The 13,871-nt window shown below is 39.4% G+C and overlaps 1 protein-coding gene across 1 annotated transcript; it reads right to left on the bottom strand.

The window, feature by feature from the left end:
* Window positions 1-4,692: 4,692 nt before the first annotated feature.
* Window positions 4,693-13,657, bottom strand: LOC121368646 (inter-alpha-trypsin inhibitor heavy chain H3-like). The gene is made up of 5 exons (XM_041493384.1): window positions 13,642-13,657; window positions 8,985-9,142; window positions 8,169-8,454; window positions 6,156-6,353; window positions 4,693-5,348 (listed from the first exon to the last, which is right to left on the bottom strand). Exons 1-5 carry the CDS (start codon window positions 13,655-13,657, stop codon window positions 4,693-4,695), a joined length of 1,314 nt encoding a protein of 437 aa, XP_041349318.1.
* Between the last annotated feature and the right edge of the window lie 214 nt (window positions 13,658-13,871).

Below are 13,871 nucleotides of genomic sequence, written 5' to 3'. Positions count from 1 at the left end.
GGGTTGGGTTTTTTTTAGCCGGGGGAGGGGGGGGGGGGGGGGGGGGGAGGGTCCGTGCAACTGGAAACCCACCATAATCCGCCCCTGGCAGGGATAAAGTCAAATAGGTTTCTTCATTCTTGAAATATTAATGAAATATAATTATAAACATCTCTCTCTGAATAAAATTCTTAATATCTTTATTTCTCTGAATATGAATCATTTATAAAACAATGCACATCTTGAAATACATAGCTCTAGTCTACATAAGTAAAATAATACACATTTTCAAAGATTTAGTAGTGGCTAGGCTACTTGTAGAATGTCTGGAACTTTCTCCCCGTCTCCGAAAAAAAAGAACAACGGGTCTGGCTTACCATCGACGATATGTGTCATGAAGATTCTAGATGAAGATTTATTATTAATTTGTGTTACACAATATTTATTAATACCAAAATAAACTGTAAACACATTTTTCTCCATATACAACTGTGTGACAGACTCTAAACTAGTACACGTCAGGTGCGTCATGACGGGTGATTGGGAAGGGATGGGAGCGAACCCTTTTGCCAATTTTATTTCTTTTTCGTGTTTCACTTCTGGTGCCCATTTGGACAATTAAATAATCCTTCATTGGGTTAACAGTGGTGCAGTATTATCAAGTTATCGGTGGTCGTTTTGAGGCGTAGTCGTGACGTTGTACGAGCCATGCACGACCACGTCTCATGTCCTTCCAAGATTTTGGTCTGGATTTCAGGTGTCCCATTATTCTGTCATTTCTATAGTTTACACTTCTCAGGTGGATTATCTTGTGAACAAACTGACCTGAAAAACAATATATATATATATATATATATATATATATATATATATATATATATATATATTACATATAATAAAAAAAGGACTATTGTTGTAGTATCTTTCTGGTATATCAAAGGCCGCGGTATGTCCTGCTATGTCAATGAAAAAGTGCATATACAAAATATTCACTGCTGCTAATGAAAAAAAATGTAGCAGGTTTTCTCTGAAGACTTAGAATTGTTAAATGGTTGATATCTAAATATTGAAATTACTTTGGGAGCAATATTCTACTTTTTAATACATATTCACCAGTCACAGGACTTGTGGTATTAACTGCTTTATCAAACGCTGGGTGCACCTGGAACTTTGACCCAGCCTGAAGTTATTTGCTTTAGTACTACCATACACAACGAACGCGAGTTACGGCATTTATATTTGCTCGTCTATCGTCTATATCGTTTTGGTGTCTAGGTTACCACTATGGAATAGTCAGTGAAATGTCTAAATATATTTCTAACATATATGTGGGATACCAACCTGTGATACTGCAGATATCACATAGTGTTCTCTTCAACGGGTGTGGAATAATGTATTTTCTTACACACCCGTTCATTATTTTTACACAACTTGTGGTAAATGCGTTCCCCGTGGGACGGATTATAGCTATACAAATTATAAACTTAGTAGTAGTTACACGTTTTATTTATGATATTCTCAACAACAGACGAGAATCCTTAATGAAGCAACTACTTGTATGTCAATCTGATTAAACTTAACTCTACTGGGTCTAGCCAGTAGATCTAACAGCATTGCGTGTACTCCCATGTCCAGGTGACATTTCATCTATAAATAACAATTTAAATATCGACCAATTACACTTCGTCTTTTACAGCGTTATTCGGGAGCATACAAATTCTAAAAATATCGGGTGAGACTATTTATGCAATAGGTGAACTTGTTGGTCTATTTCAACATTGGAAAAACAGGGGGAAAAGTGCAGTAATAAACTTTGGATTGTATAGTAGTATAAACAGATTTTATGGCTATACCATCACGGTTTATTTTTTCGTCTTGAAACGAATTTTATATAAAATTTTATATTGCAGTTAGTTTCCGGCATACTTCGTAATTCACCCGAATTATTTCGTATACCCTCGGCATAATCTCGAATGTTTTCAAATTCTTTTCAAATCACTGGCATGATTTTGTAAGTAAGGTTTTGATTGGTCGAATGAAAGGTCAACTGGACATAACTGTCGTTAAACATTCATTCATTCATTCCTTTTACATGTTTCAATTATTCATCTTCTGATGTAAAATGATATTATTTCTTAAAATTGTTTTAAAATATATTTTTTATCATCCATTAAAGGCTTTTGCAGGAGATATCGCTAGCACTATAATTTGCGATATCTCCGCAGGAGATATCGCTTCTTATAATCTTGATTGGTCAAATTTTAAGCACAAGACAATGTTTTGTTACGTCACTGTGTTTGTGTCAGCGCTAAACCTACCATTAGTGCAGTCACGCCACTGCCCTTCTGCTAGTTAACTAGTGTACCGCTGACATTAAACCCACATTGTGATATTCTCCTAGGAGATATGGCATCTAATAATCGTGTTTGGTCAAATTTTAATCACAAGACATTATTTTGTTACGTCACTGTGCATGTTTCAGCGCTAAACCTATCATTAGTGACGTCACGCTGCTGGTTAACGAGTCTACCGCTGCCAAATATAGTGACATTCAACCCACATTACTGACATTGTTTACAATTGTCGCAAATGAAAAGAATGATAATGGACGATAAAAGAATACCCCATCATGTCTTGTGATATCATAATTTATCAGCACGAGTTGATAAAAGTATGAAATCAGAGGCTTGCCTCTATATACACACAGTGAAACCCCTCAAAATCGGACCCTCTATAAACCGGAATTTCCTAAAAAAACTGACATTTTGCATGATCCCATTTTAAATATCAGGGCCGTAGCTAGGATTTTTTGTTGGGGGGGGGGGGGGGGAGCAACTAAGTAGTTAATAGTCTAAAACTCCTTAAACGGTTAAGAAGAGAATTTTCTTTAAGTTTCTATAATGCTTTCCGAATTTGTTTTTGGCGGGCAAGTGCTCCCCTTGCCCCCCCCCCCATGCTAACTATGGCCCTGATATATATATATATATATATATATACTTAACTCCAAAAGAAACGCGAATACGTAGATTGGAGGTTTTGAGTGCACTCATTGAAATACGTCCCAAAGTTCTTAAAATAATCGTTTCTATGAAAAACTTAAACAATTCGTAAAGATGAGATTTCATGTTATTGACATGTTAAAAATCGAGGTCGCATTGTCATTTGAAATGTCAAGGCCATGGCGCTTCTTCAATGGCGTCACATGCCACTCAAACATGTCCACTAATAGCGGGTGTGTCCGCCATTGCTGGCCATGACCGCCGCACACCTCCTACCCATGGAGAGGAAGAGGTTCCTGATGAAGGCCCTGGGCACGTTGTTGTAGGTGTCCACGACGGCCTGGCGGAGCTGCTGCTGTGTCACCACGGGAGCAGGGCGTTGGTTCATCATGCGCTGAACCTCGTCCCACAAGTGCTCGATGGGGTTCAGATCCGGGCTTAAAGCTGGCCAGTCCATTGTGATGATGTTGTGCTGTGCCAGGAATGCCTGGGTGGCCCGTGCCGTGTGTGGCCTGGCGTTGTCGTGCTGGTAAACCATCTGACGGTGACCCGCGAAAAAAGGCACCACCACAGGCGTGAGCACTTCGTCGATGTAGCGCTGTGCTGTGACGCCCCTGCCGCGTCCTCGGCCGTTGTTGTCGAAGATGACAGGTTGTACACGACGTCCCCAGGATATGGCACCCCACAGCATGACGGAAGGCCCTCCCCAACGGTCCCTCTCCATAACACACGCATCTGTGAAGCGCTCACCTCGACGCCTCCACACCCTCATACGACCGTCGGCCCTATCTAAGCAGTAGCGGCTTTCGTCGGAGAAGACGATGTTCTGCCACTGTCGGTTCCGCCACGGTCGATGCAGAACAGCCCAGTTGTGTCGTGCAAGGCGGTGTCGCTGTGTGAGACGTTGTCCAATGTACGGTCGACGACAGTTCAGATGGATGGCGATCAGACGACGTCGTACCGTGGTGTAGGAAACGGGGCGGTTGTGGGTTCCCACTGTCTGCCGGGCTGTTGTGGTGACTGGTACGAACCGATCACGCATGTGAGTTCGGACGATGTAACGGTCCTGGCGCTGTGACGTCACTCTGGGACGGCCGCTACGTGGACGGTCGACGACGTTGTTGTTCTGTAGAAATCGGTCTATGAGACGGTAGATTGTCGAGACATGGACACCGAAAGCACGTGCAACCTGCCTGGCATCCATTCCGGCCTCCAAATTCCCCAAAGCTCTATGTCTGGAATCAGCGTTAAGTCGTGGCATCGTTGTATCGCTACTCGTAAAATGAGTTGAACATTGCTGTCTGGCGTTTCTTTTATACCCAGGCCTGGTAGTGTTTCACGTGCAATTCGCATCTTTCATGATCCACCCGTTTTGCATTCCAGATCGATTTTGGTCGTCAATTTCAGCACGTGCGTGACGTCACACTGTACTCGTTTTTTCATGCGTTATGTGGAATTGGATACGCTGACAAGATGGCTATTGGTCAACTTAATCGATTTGTACATAGTTTATTCAAATGTGGGTTTTTTAATATTTTAAAATTTTCGCGTTTCTTTTGGAGTTAAGTATATATATATATATATATATATATATATATATATATATATATATATATATATATTGTGTTTATGTGTGCGTGCGTGGACGTGTGTGGGTGTGGGTGTGTGTGGGGGTGGATGTGTGTGGGTGCATGCGTCCGCGTGTGATTTTACTTTAAAAGTCGCGAGTTTTTTTTTTTGGGGGGGGGGTGTTGTATTTAAGGACATTTACCAAATTGCTAAAATATTTGTCTAAGCGGATTTTAGTTACAAGTAGACCGTTTATAATAGGTACATAATTATATCTATGTATAGTAAGTACCTTTAATGACAACTCTATAGCTTTCTGCTTCAGAAGTTCTTTTTGCACACGGTCTTTTTCGCCGAATTGTTTCTCCAGAATCTCCTTGATGGTTAAGTAGGCCCACATTCTTTCTGTGATCTTCGCCAGGTTTTGCGGGTCTGTCAACCCTGTCATATCCCGAAACTGGCTTTGTAAGTCGGGGACATCAGAATGTAACTGAAGATCCACTGGACCTTCCACTGCATTGGCTAACACGTTCATAGTCAGACTCTGCAAGGTTATGTCATCCAGCTTTCCTGCAATTATCATTTCTGACCCTTCGAAGAAATTTTTGAAAGAATACTTTGTCAGCGAATCAGTATCCACGAGATCTTCGGGATAGAGGAAGTTGATTCCTTCTAGAAGAGTTGTAGATATCTCCTTGTAGAAATCTCCAATTTGAAGCTCTGCATCCGAGTCCTCATATATTCTTTTTCCAAGACCATTGTTCTGGACGCCAACCTTCTTAACAAACTCCCAGTCAGCACCTGCAGCCAAATATAAGATGAAAGACATACATTTCGGCATATAAAGTGGCTTATTATTTTGAAAAATACTTATATGTATATCAGTATATAGATCATGCCTTACTGATTACACATTGAGTAAATAAATAAATGGATTTAGATAACTGGCTGTGTTGTATAATCACCAAAGGATGAAATGCACTCGCCATACTGAACACGCCAGGGCAATACCTTGCCTTAAAACTGGAAAGGCAGTATTGAAAAGGGGGCACACTAATATAAGAACATCAGTTAAAGGCGCAGACCCTAGTTTCAGCCCGTGATAATGGACACTAAGTTTTGTTAATCTACAAACCTGTAACACATTTGGATAACGTTACAACAGACTGAAACAGGAGTCCGTGACGTTGAAACGTTGAAATACCCTCTAAAAATAGACTAGATCTGTTATATAACTGTTACTTTTCAGACGCACGAGCGTTTTTAAAAATATATGACAAATGCATTTTGCCATATTAAAAAGACCAGGATGATCAGAAAGACTTCGGATGTACGGAAATGGATAATATAAACAATAAAACCTAAGTAATGTATGATTTCAGTTATTAAAAACAGCTCCAATAGTAAAACAATATATATACCTTAGTGTTTGTCCTTTTAAGGGAATTTTTTCGTATTTTTTTCTAGCACCCCCCCCCCATACACACACACACGCATGCACACGCATGCACACACACACACACACACACACACACACACACACACATACACACACACACACACACACGTATAGCCCTGCACGTCACTGATTTTAATTAGTATTATTACCTCTACCAAACGCCAAGCTGTAGATTGGGGTTTCCATCTTGTTCTTCGTCATCACGTTCTGAAGAATCCTGCCAGTGTCCACTTCGCCCTTCGTCGCCTTGCCGTCCGTTAGAAAAAATAACAAACCGCTGTCGGGATGTCTGGCATTGTTGTTTAGAAAATCAAGACCTTGCGTTAACGCTTGGTTCATGTTTATCCCTGAAAGGGCATAAATTTACACTTGGAAGAAATAAAACATCATGATTTAGCGGTATGGTAGTTTAACTAAAGGAAAGGGCAGGAATGTTTGATTAACAACATCTTTGTTTGTTTCTTTTACTTTATTAGCGCGCCTATATCCAAAAGAGGTTCAAGCACGTCCATCCCACGTCGTCTTTGGCAAGGCCAGTGGCTGGGCGTTGGACAGAAAATACTTAATTTAGAGGGACAATTTTGACATTATAACATCTACACCAAAAACGCAGCAAAGTATCTTTCAGTTACAAACTTACATCTTCCCATAGGCAATATAATACGTATATACCAGCCATGTGGTACTAAATGAGACGGGAGAAAATCCCGGCCAACTAACGGTGATTGATCGTGTGAACCATCGCATCTATGGCAAGAGTTCTCCCACTGGGCTATACCGCGCTATGCAGTGTGAACCATTGCATCTATGGCAAGAGTTCTCCCACTGGGCTATACCGCGCTATACAGTGTGAATAATTCTTATTAATGCGGGGACAGAACGTAGCCCCGTGGTAAAGTGTCCATTTGATGCGCGGTCGGTTTGGGATCGATCCCCGTCGGTGGGCCTGTTGGGCTATTTCTCGTTTCACCCCGTGCACCATGACTGGTGTATCAAAGGCCGTGGTATGTGCTATCCTGTACAGTAAAACGAAGACAGACTTTCAGCTCAGCAGCTACAATATTATGTTCCTCTGCATTTTTAAATTATATTAAATGTGTGTTTTGTTCGCATATCAGCTTTTATTAAACTTAGCTTAGAATTGCCCTAGGAGTACTACTCAGTAGAATATCTTCTAAAAACTAAAGAGGGATGTATCGTACTTTTTTTTTAAATACCCACAACACACGAAACTAACATTATATTGAAAGTGTGTATAAGGGAAAACTGCAGTAGATCCAATAGGCAGAAAATATTAATTGCTGTGCCTTTCCCTGTCCCGTTTGCTATCAATTTTGGAACAGTTCTTGTATAAAATATTTACATTCTGTAGCATGTAACGTCTTGATAATGTCACAATGTAACATTTACAACTATATTCAAAAGTAATTTATATTTTAGCTGTGCATATACGATTGAATTAATTGTTATGGTGTCACCTGCCAGTTATGCAATAAATTAGACTTTTGTTACTTGGGGGCTAGCAATCAGACCAATTAGTGTGAAACTAAATCACAGCAATCAAAAACACTACGGATTTTAACTGATGTCCCAGCTGATACCCTTTCTGCCAACAAACATATCTATTAATTATCATGTCAGTAGTTAGCGATTACAATTTATCATGTGACAAAATAATGGGTAGGTGCCGACTAACGACACAATTCACAAAGAAGTCTTAGCCTGGTGTGTTACCTATGGCAACACTATTGGCAGGAGAAGGAACGTTAATATGTAACTATTTGAGCCGGGTCTTATAAAAGAAAAACAGAAAGATACAGACCCATATAGAGAACAGAAGCGGGGACCCAAGGACGGCAACTCTGCTGTCATTGCCTTGGGGGATCTCAGTCGCAGTGTCAACTGTCTATCGTTCACCTAAGATATTAGACTTATATTATCTGTATCAAAAGGGTTGTTAACTTGTTAATCATGTTTTATGCTGGCAAAGAAACTACAAGAACCTACATCACGAACTTGAGAATTTACATTCAAAGAAAAAAAACCCACTTTGTTAATAAAACAGATCAGTGCTTTTCGAGTACGCATTTCGGTAACATGTTAAGATATGAAATTTAATGCTATAATACTAGTTTAGTTGTTTTGCCATATAAAACTCTTACATCCTGTAGGATATATCTTGTGTATATACTGCAGTGCCTGTCTGATAGTCTCTCTGTTTACGGGCTGAAGAGTGTCCTTCCACATCTTAGCTTTGGAGTTGAACTCCTGGATGTTAAACGTGTCACCTTCTTGAAGGTCATCAAGAATAGCCTTCATTGCCTCCTTCATCTGATCCATTTTTGTGTTGGACATTGATGTGCTGGTGTCCAGGATAAACAAGACATCTCTTGGGATAGGTTGAGATACATTCGGAGCGAAGAAATGAACGAAGTACCCATTGCTTATCTATAAAACAGTGCATATTGTAAATAAAAAGGTTTGGAAAAGGAACCAGACATTTTATATTTAGTATGTAGACTCTTTTAGGTCTTTTTGAAAGTTGGACGTTATCTTATTTGCGTATTGCGATAAATATCAATATCACAAGATACCAATATGTGGGGTTTTTTTTTTACCAAATATCTTCTATAGACTGCTTTCAAAATGTCGTCTGCAACATATTGATTCTGATATTTTTATAAGAAACCGAACTGGTAAATTTTAAAGTTAATTATGTTTATGTTTGGCTTGGTTAAAAACAAAACACACGCACGCACGCACACGCACACACACATACGTACACAACAAAACAAACGCAGACATTAAAAAAAGTAAAAGTGGTTCTTAGTTCTTTTATCTGGAGATATTATGAAGTGCAAGTGATTTTCTTCGATTATTTCTTTTTGAACTTGTCTAAAAGGAAAACAATAAATATAGACTTCAGGTGTGATTTTACTTATTTAAATTAGGATGTGCAATATATTTCTTAATAAGACATCCCCGGCATCATAACCACGATTCAAGTCATATTCCAAGGTGAACAGCCCGGATATACCCTCAGCCCACCGGACCAGCTGCTCGTCCAGGGAAGGGTGGAATTGTATATAGGCAGACTTCGAGTCTGGCCTTTGCACCTGTGCCAGATCATTGGAGGCTGAAAAAAAATCAAAATCAATTTAGTATATCGTTTTATAGTTTGTCCCACAGTGAACGCCTTTTTTCATACTATGGAATTTAATACAAGTTATTTATTTCTGAGCTGATTGTTTTCTAAACTGCACACAACAAAAATGGTATATTTGTTTCTGTTATTTCCAAAACACTTTTACTTTTCTTCTTACGTCAAACTAAACTGAAATTTTTATTTTTAAAAATATTTTTGAAAAACGATGGGACAGACTGTAGATAAGATTTTTGTTTAATATAACAATTGACAGAAATAAAAGAAAAATGTAATGAAACATGTTAATTAACAGCGGAAAGAATGCTGATCATCGTGATCAAGTGATACAGAATTTAGTCCGAAATCAGACCTAGAAGATAAGCCTTAGATTGTTCTAAAGGTAGCTTAGTCCGAAATCAGACCTGGAAGATAAGCCTTAGATTGTTCTAAAGGTAGCTTAGTCCGAAATCAGACCTAGAAGATAAGCCTTAGATTGTTCTAAAGGTAGCTTAGTCCGAAATCAGACCTAGAAGATAAGCCTTAGATTGTTCTAAAGGTAGCTTAGTCCGAAATCAGACCTGGAAGATAAGCCTTAGATTGTTCTAAAGGTAGCTTAGTCCGAAATCAGACCTAGAAGATAAGCCTTAGATTGTTCTAAAGGTAGCTTAGTCCGAAATCAGACCTGGAAGATAAGCCTTAGATTGTTCTAAAGGTAGCTTAGTCCGAAATCAGACCTAGAAGATAAGCCTTAGATTGTTCTAAAGGTAGCTTAGTCCGAAATCAGACCTGGAAGATAAGCCTTAAATTGTTCTAAAGGTAGCTTAGTCCGAAATCAGACCTAGAAGATAAGCCTTAAATTGTTCTAAAGGTAGCTTAGTCCGAAATCAGACCTAGAAGATAAGTGTTAAATTGTTCTAAAGGTAGCTTAGTCCCCTTTTGACTACTAAAGTTTGGTGGGTGGGACATAGCCCAGTGGTAAAGCGCTCGCTTGATGCGCGGTCAGTCTGCGATCGATCCCCGTCGGTGGGCCCATTTGCACCACGACTGGTATATCAACGTCCGTGGTATGTACTATCATGTCTGTGATATGATGCATATACAATATCCCTTACTACTAATGGAAAAATGTAGCGGTGTCCTCTCTAATCGACGCAACGCTAAAAACGCAACGCAGAGGGGTCGCACACGATGCGTTTTTACTGCGTTCGTACGGATGCGTTTTTTAAAAGGACATTCCTGAGTTTACTACATTGTAAGATGTTTTCGACTAAAACAAATAAGTACACTGGGTCTCCTCCACTCTACAAATATCAGAACCCTTTCTGGAAGTCAGTATATAAGGCAATTACCGCCATACAAGAACGCACTATAGTGGTGAAAGCATTGATATACGTGTTCTGACATCTACTTCATCCCACCCCTTCAAATAAAATGTGTACATCTAAAGGCAAATGTATGTATCGTATGTACGCTCTGCAAGGGCGAATTATAGGCACATTTATTTTAGTCCTTGGCCCAAATATTTGGTGAATGAAAAAAAGAACTTTGTTTTATTTAACGACGCCACTAGAGCACATTGATTTTTTATCTTATCATCGGCTATTGGACGTCAAACATATGGTCATTCTGACACTGTTTTTTGGAGGAAACACGCTGTCGCCACATAGGATACTCTTTTACGACAGGCAGCAAGGGATCTTTTATTAGCCCTTCCCACAGGCAGGATAGCACAAACCATGGCCTTTGTTGAACCAGTTATGGATCACTGGTCGGTGTAAGTGGTAAACCTACCCATTGCGCAAGGTTTGGAGTCGGTATCTGGATTAAAAGTCCAATGCCTCGATTGGGAACCGAACCCAGTACCTACCAGCCTGTAGACCGATGGCCTAACCACGACGCCACCGAGGCCGGTTTGGTGAATAAGAGAAAATAATAATTTTGGCGCCGAATTTTCCAAAATTGATTTTTGCCGAATGGTGAGTCATAAGTAGTCGAATAAACAAAGTTTTTGGTACATAATGGATAGAGACCACTCACACAGGGTCTCCTCCACTCTATAAATATGAGAACCCTTTCTGGAACGCACTATAGTGGTGAAAGCATCGATATACGTGTTCTGACATCTACTTCACCCCACCCCTTCAAATAAAATGTCTTCATCTAAAGGCAAATGTATGTATCGTATGTACACACTGCGTGGGCGAATTATAGATAGATTTATCTTAGATTTGGCCCAAATATTTTGTGAATAGGTGAAAAATAAATAAATTTTGGTGCCGAATTTTCCAAAATCGATTTTTGCCGAATCGTGAGTCGTAAGTAGTCGAATAAACAAAGTTTTTGGCACATAATGGATAGAGACCACTCACACACTGTCTTCTCCACTCTATAAATATGAGGACCCTTTCTGGAAGTCAGTATATGAGGCAATGACCACCATAAAAGAACGCACTATAGTGCTGAAAGCATTGCTATATGTGGTTTGACATCTAGTTCACCCCACCCCTTAAAATAAAATGTGTAAATATAAAGGCAAATGTACGCACCGTATGTAAGCACTGCGTGGGCGAATGTTTTAGTCCTTGGCCCAGATATATCGTCAATAACTGAATTTTTTTATTTTGGGGCCAAATATTCCAAAATCGATTTTTGCCGAATGGTGAGCCATAAGTAGTCGAATAAACAAAGTTGTGGTACATAATGGATAGGGACCATTCTCACAGCGTCTCATCCACTCTATAAATATCAGAACACTCTCTGGAAGTCAGTATATGAGGCAATTACCGCCATATAAGAACGCACTATAGTGGTGAAAGCATCGAAATACTTGTTCTGACATCTACTTCACCCCACCCCTTCAAATAAAATGTGTTCATCTAAAGGCAAATGTATGTATCGTATGTACGCACTGTGTGTGCGAATTATAGGCGCATTTATTTTAGTCCTTGGCCGAAATATTTGGTTAATACGTGAAAAAATCAATTTTGGGGCGAAGTTATCCAAAATCGACTTTTACCGAATGGTGTCATAAGTAGTCGAATAAAGAAAGTTTTTGGTACATAATGGATAGACACCACTCACACTGGGGCTCCACAACTCTATAAATATCAGAACCCTTTCTGGAAGTCAGTATATGAGGTAATGACCGCCAAAGCATTAATACACGTGTTCTGATATCTACTTCACCCCACCCCTTCAAATAAAATGTGTACATCTAAAGGCAAATGTATGTATCGTATGTAAGGCCTGTGTTGGCGAATTATAGGCACGTTTATTTTAGTCCTTGGCCCAAATATTTGTTGAATAAGTGAAAAAAAGAAATATTGGTGCCGAATGTTCGAAAATCGATTTTTGCCAAATGGGGATTCATAAGTAGTCGAATAAACAAAGTGTTTGGCACATAATGGATAGCGATCACTCACACAGGGTCTCCTCCACTCTATAAATATCAGAACTGTTTCTGAATGTCAGTATGTTGAGGCAATGACCGCCATAGAAGAACGCACTATAATGCTGAAAGCATTGATACACGTGTTCTGACATCTACTTCACCCCACCCTTCAAATAAAATGTGTACATCTAAAGGCAAATGTATGTATCGTATGTACGCACTGCGTGGGAGAATTATAGGCACATTTATATTAGTCCTTGGCCGAAATATTTGGTGAATAAGTGAAAAAAATAAGTTTGGGGAGAAGTTATCCAAAATCGACCTTTACCGAATGGTAAGTCATAAGTAGTCGAATAAAGAAAGTTTTTGGTAGATAATGGACAGAGACCACTCACACTGGGGCTCGACCACTCTATAAATATCAGAACCCTTTCTGGAAGTCAGTATATGAGGTAATGACCGCCATACAAGAACGCACTATAGTGCTGAAAGCATTGCTATATGTGTTCTGACCTCTAGTTCACCCCACCCATAAAAACAAAATGTGTAAATAAAAAGGGAAATGTATGTATCGTATGTACGCTCTGCGTTGGCGAATTATAGGCACATTCATTTTATTCTTTGGAAGAAATATTTGGTTAATAAGTGAAACCATAAATTTTGAGGCCGAATTTTGAAAAATCTATTTTTTGCCGAATTGTGAGTCATAATTAGTCGAATAAACAAGGTTTTTTGGTACATAATGGATAGGGATCACTGACACATGGTCTCCTCCACTCTATTAATATCAGAACCCTTTCTGGAAGTCAGTATATGAGGCAGTTACCGCCATACAAGAAAGCACTATAGTGCTGAAAGCTTCACCCCACCCCTAAAAATAAAATGTGTAAATATAAAGGAAAATGTTTGTATCGTATGTACGCACTTCGTGGATGAATTATTGGCACATTTATTTTAGACCATGGCCAAAATATTTGGTGAATAAGTGAACAAATAAATTTTGGGGCTGAATTTTCCAAAATCGATTTTTGCCGAATGGCGAGTCATAAGTAACCGAATGAACGACGTTTTTCGTACATAATGTTTAGGGACCACTCACACAGGGACTCCTCCATTCTATTAATATCAGAACCCTTTCTGGAAGTCAGTATATGAGGCAATGACCGCCATACAAGAACACACTATAGTGCTGAAAGCATTGCTCTATGTGTTCTGACATCTAGTTTAACCCACCCCTAAAAATAAAATGTGTAACTATAAAGGAAAATGTATATATCGTATGTACGCTCTTCGTGGGTGAATTATAGGCACATTTATTTTAGTCCTTGA

The sequence above is a fragment of the Gigantopelta aegis genome, chromosome 3 (assembly GCF_016097555.1).
Source record: "Gigantopelta aegis isolate Gae_Host chromosome 3, Gae_host_genome, whole genome shotgun sequence".
Taxonomy (NCBI): domain Eukaryota; kingdom Metazoa; phylum Mollusca; class Gastropoda; order Neomphalida; family Peltospiridae; genus Gigantopelta; species Gigantopelta aegis.
Note: the sequence above shows the minus strand (reverse complement) of the source record. Positions and strands in the feature narration are given on the sequence as shown.

Excerpts from the sequence above, each read along its gene's own strand:
- LOC121368646 (XM_041493384.1), bottom strand. Across the intron at positions 6,354-8,168 it reads CAAGATATATCCTACAGGAT|GGATAAACATGAACCAAGCG; the intron begins GTAAGAGTTTTA and ends ATGCCCTTTCAG. Across the intron at positions 5,349-6,155 it reads CAGCTTGGCGTTTGGTAGAG|GTGCTGACTGGGAGTTTGTT; the intron begins GTAATAATACTA and ends ATTTGGCTGCAG.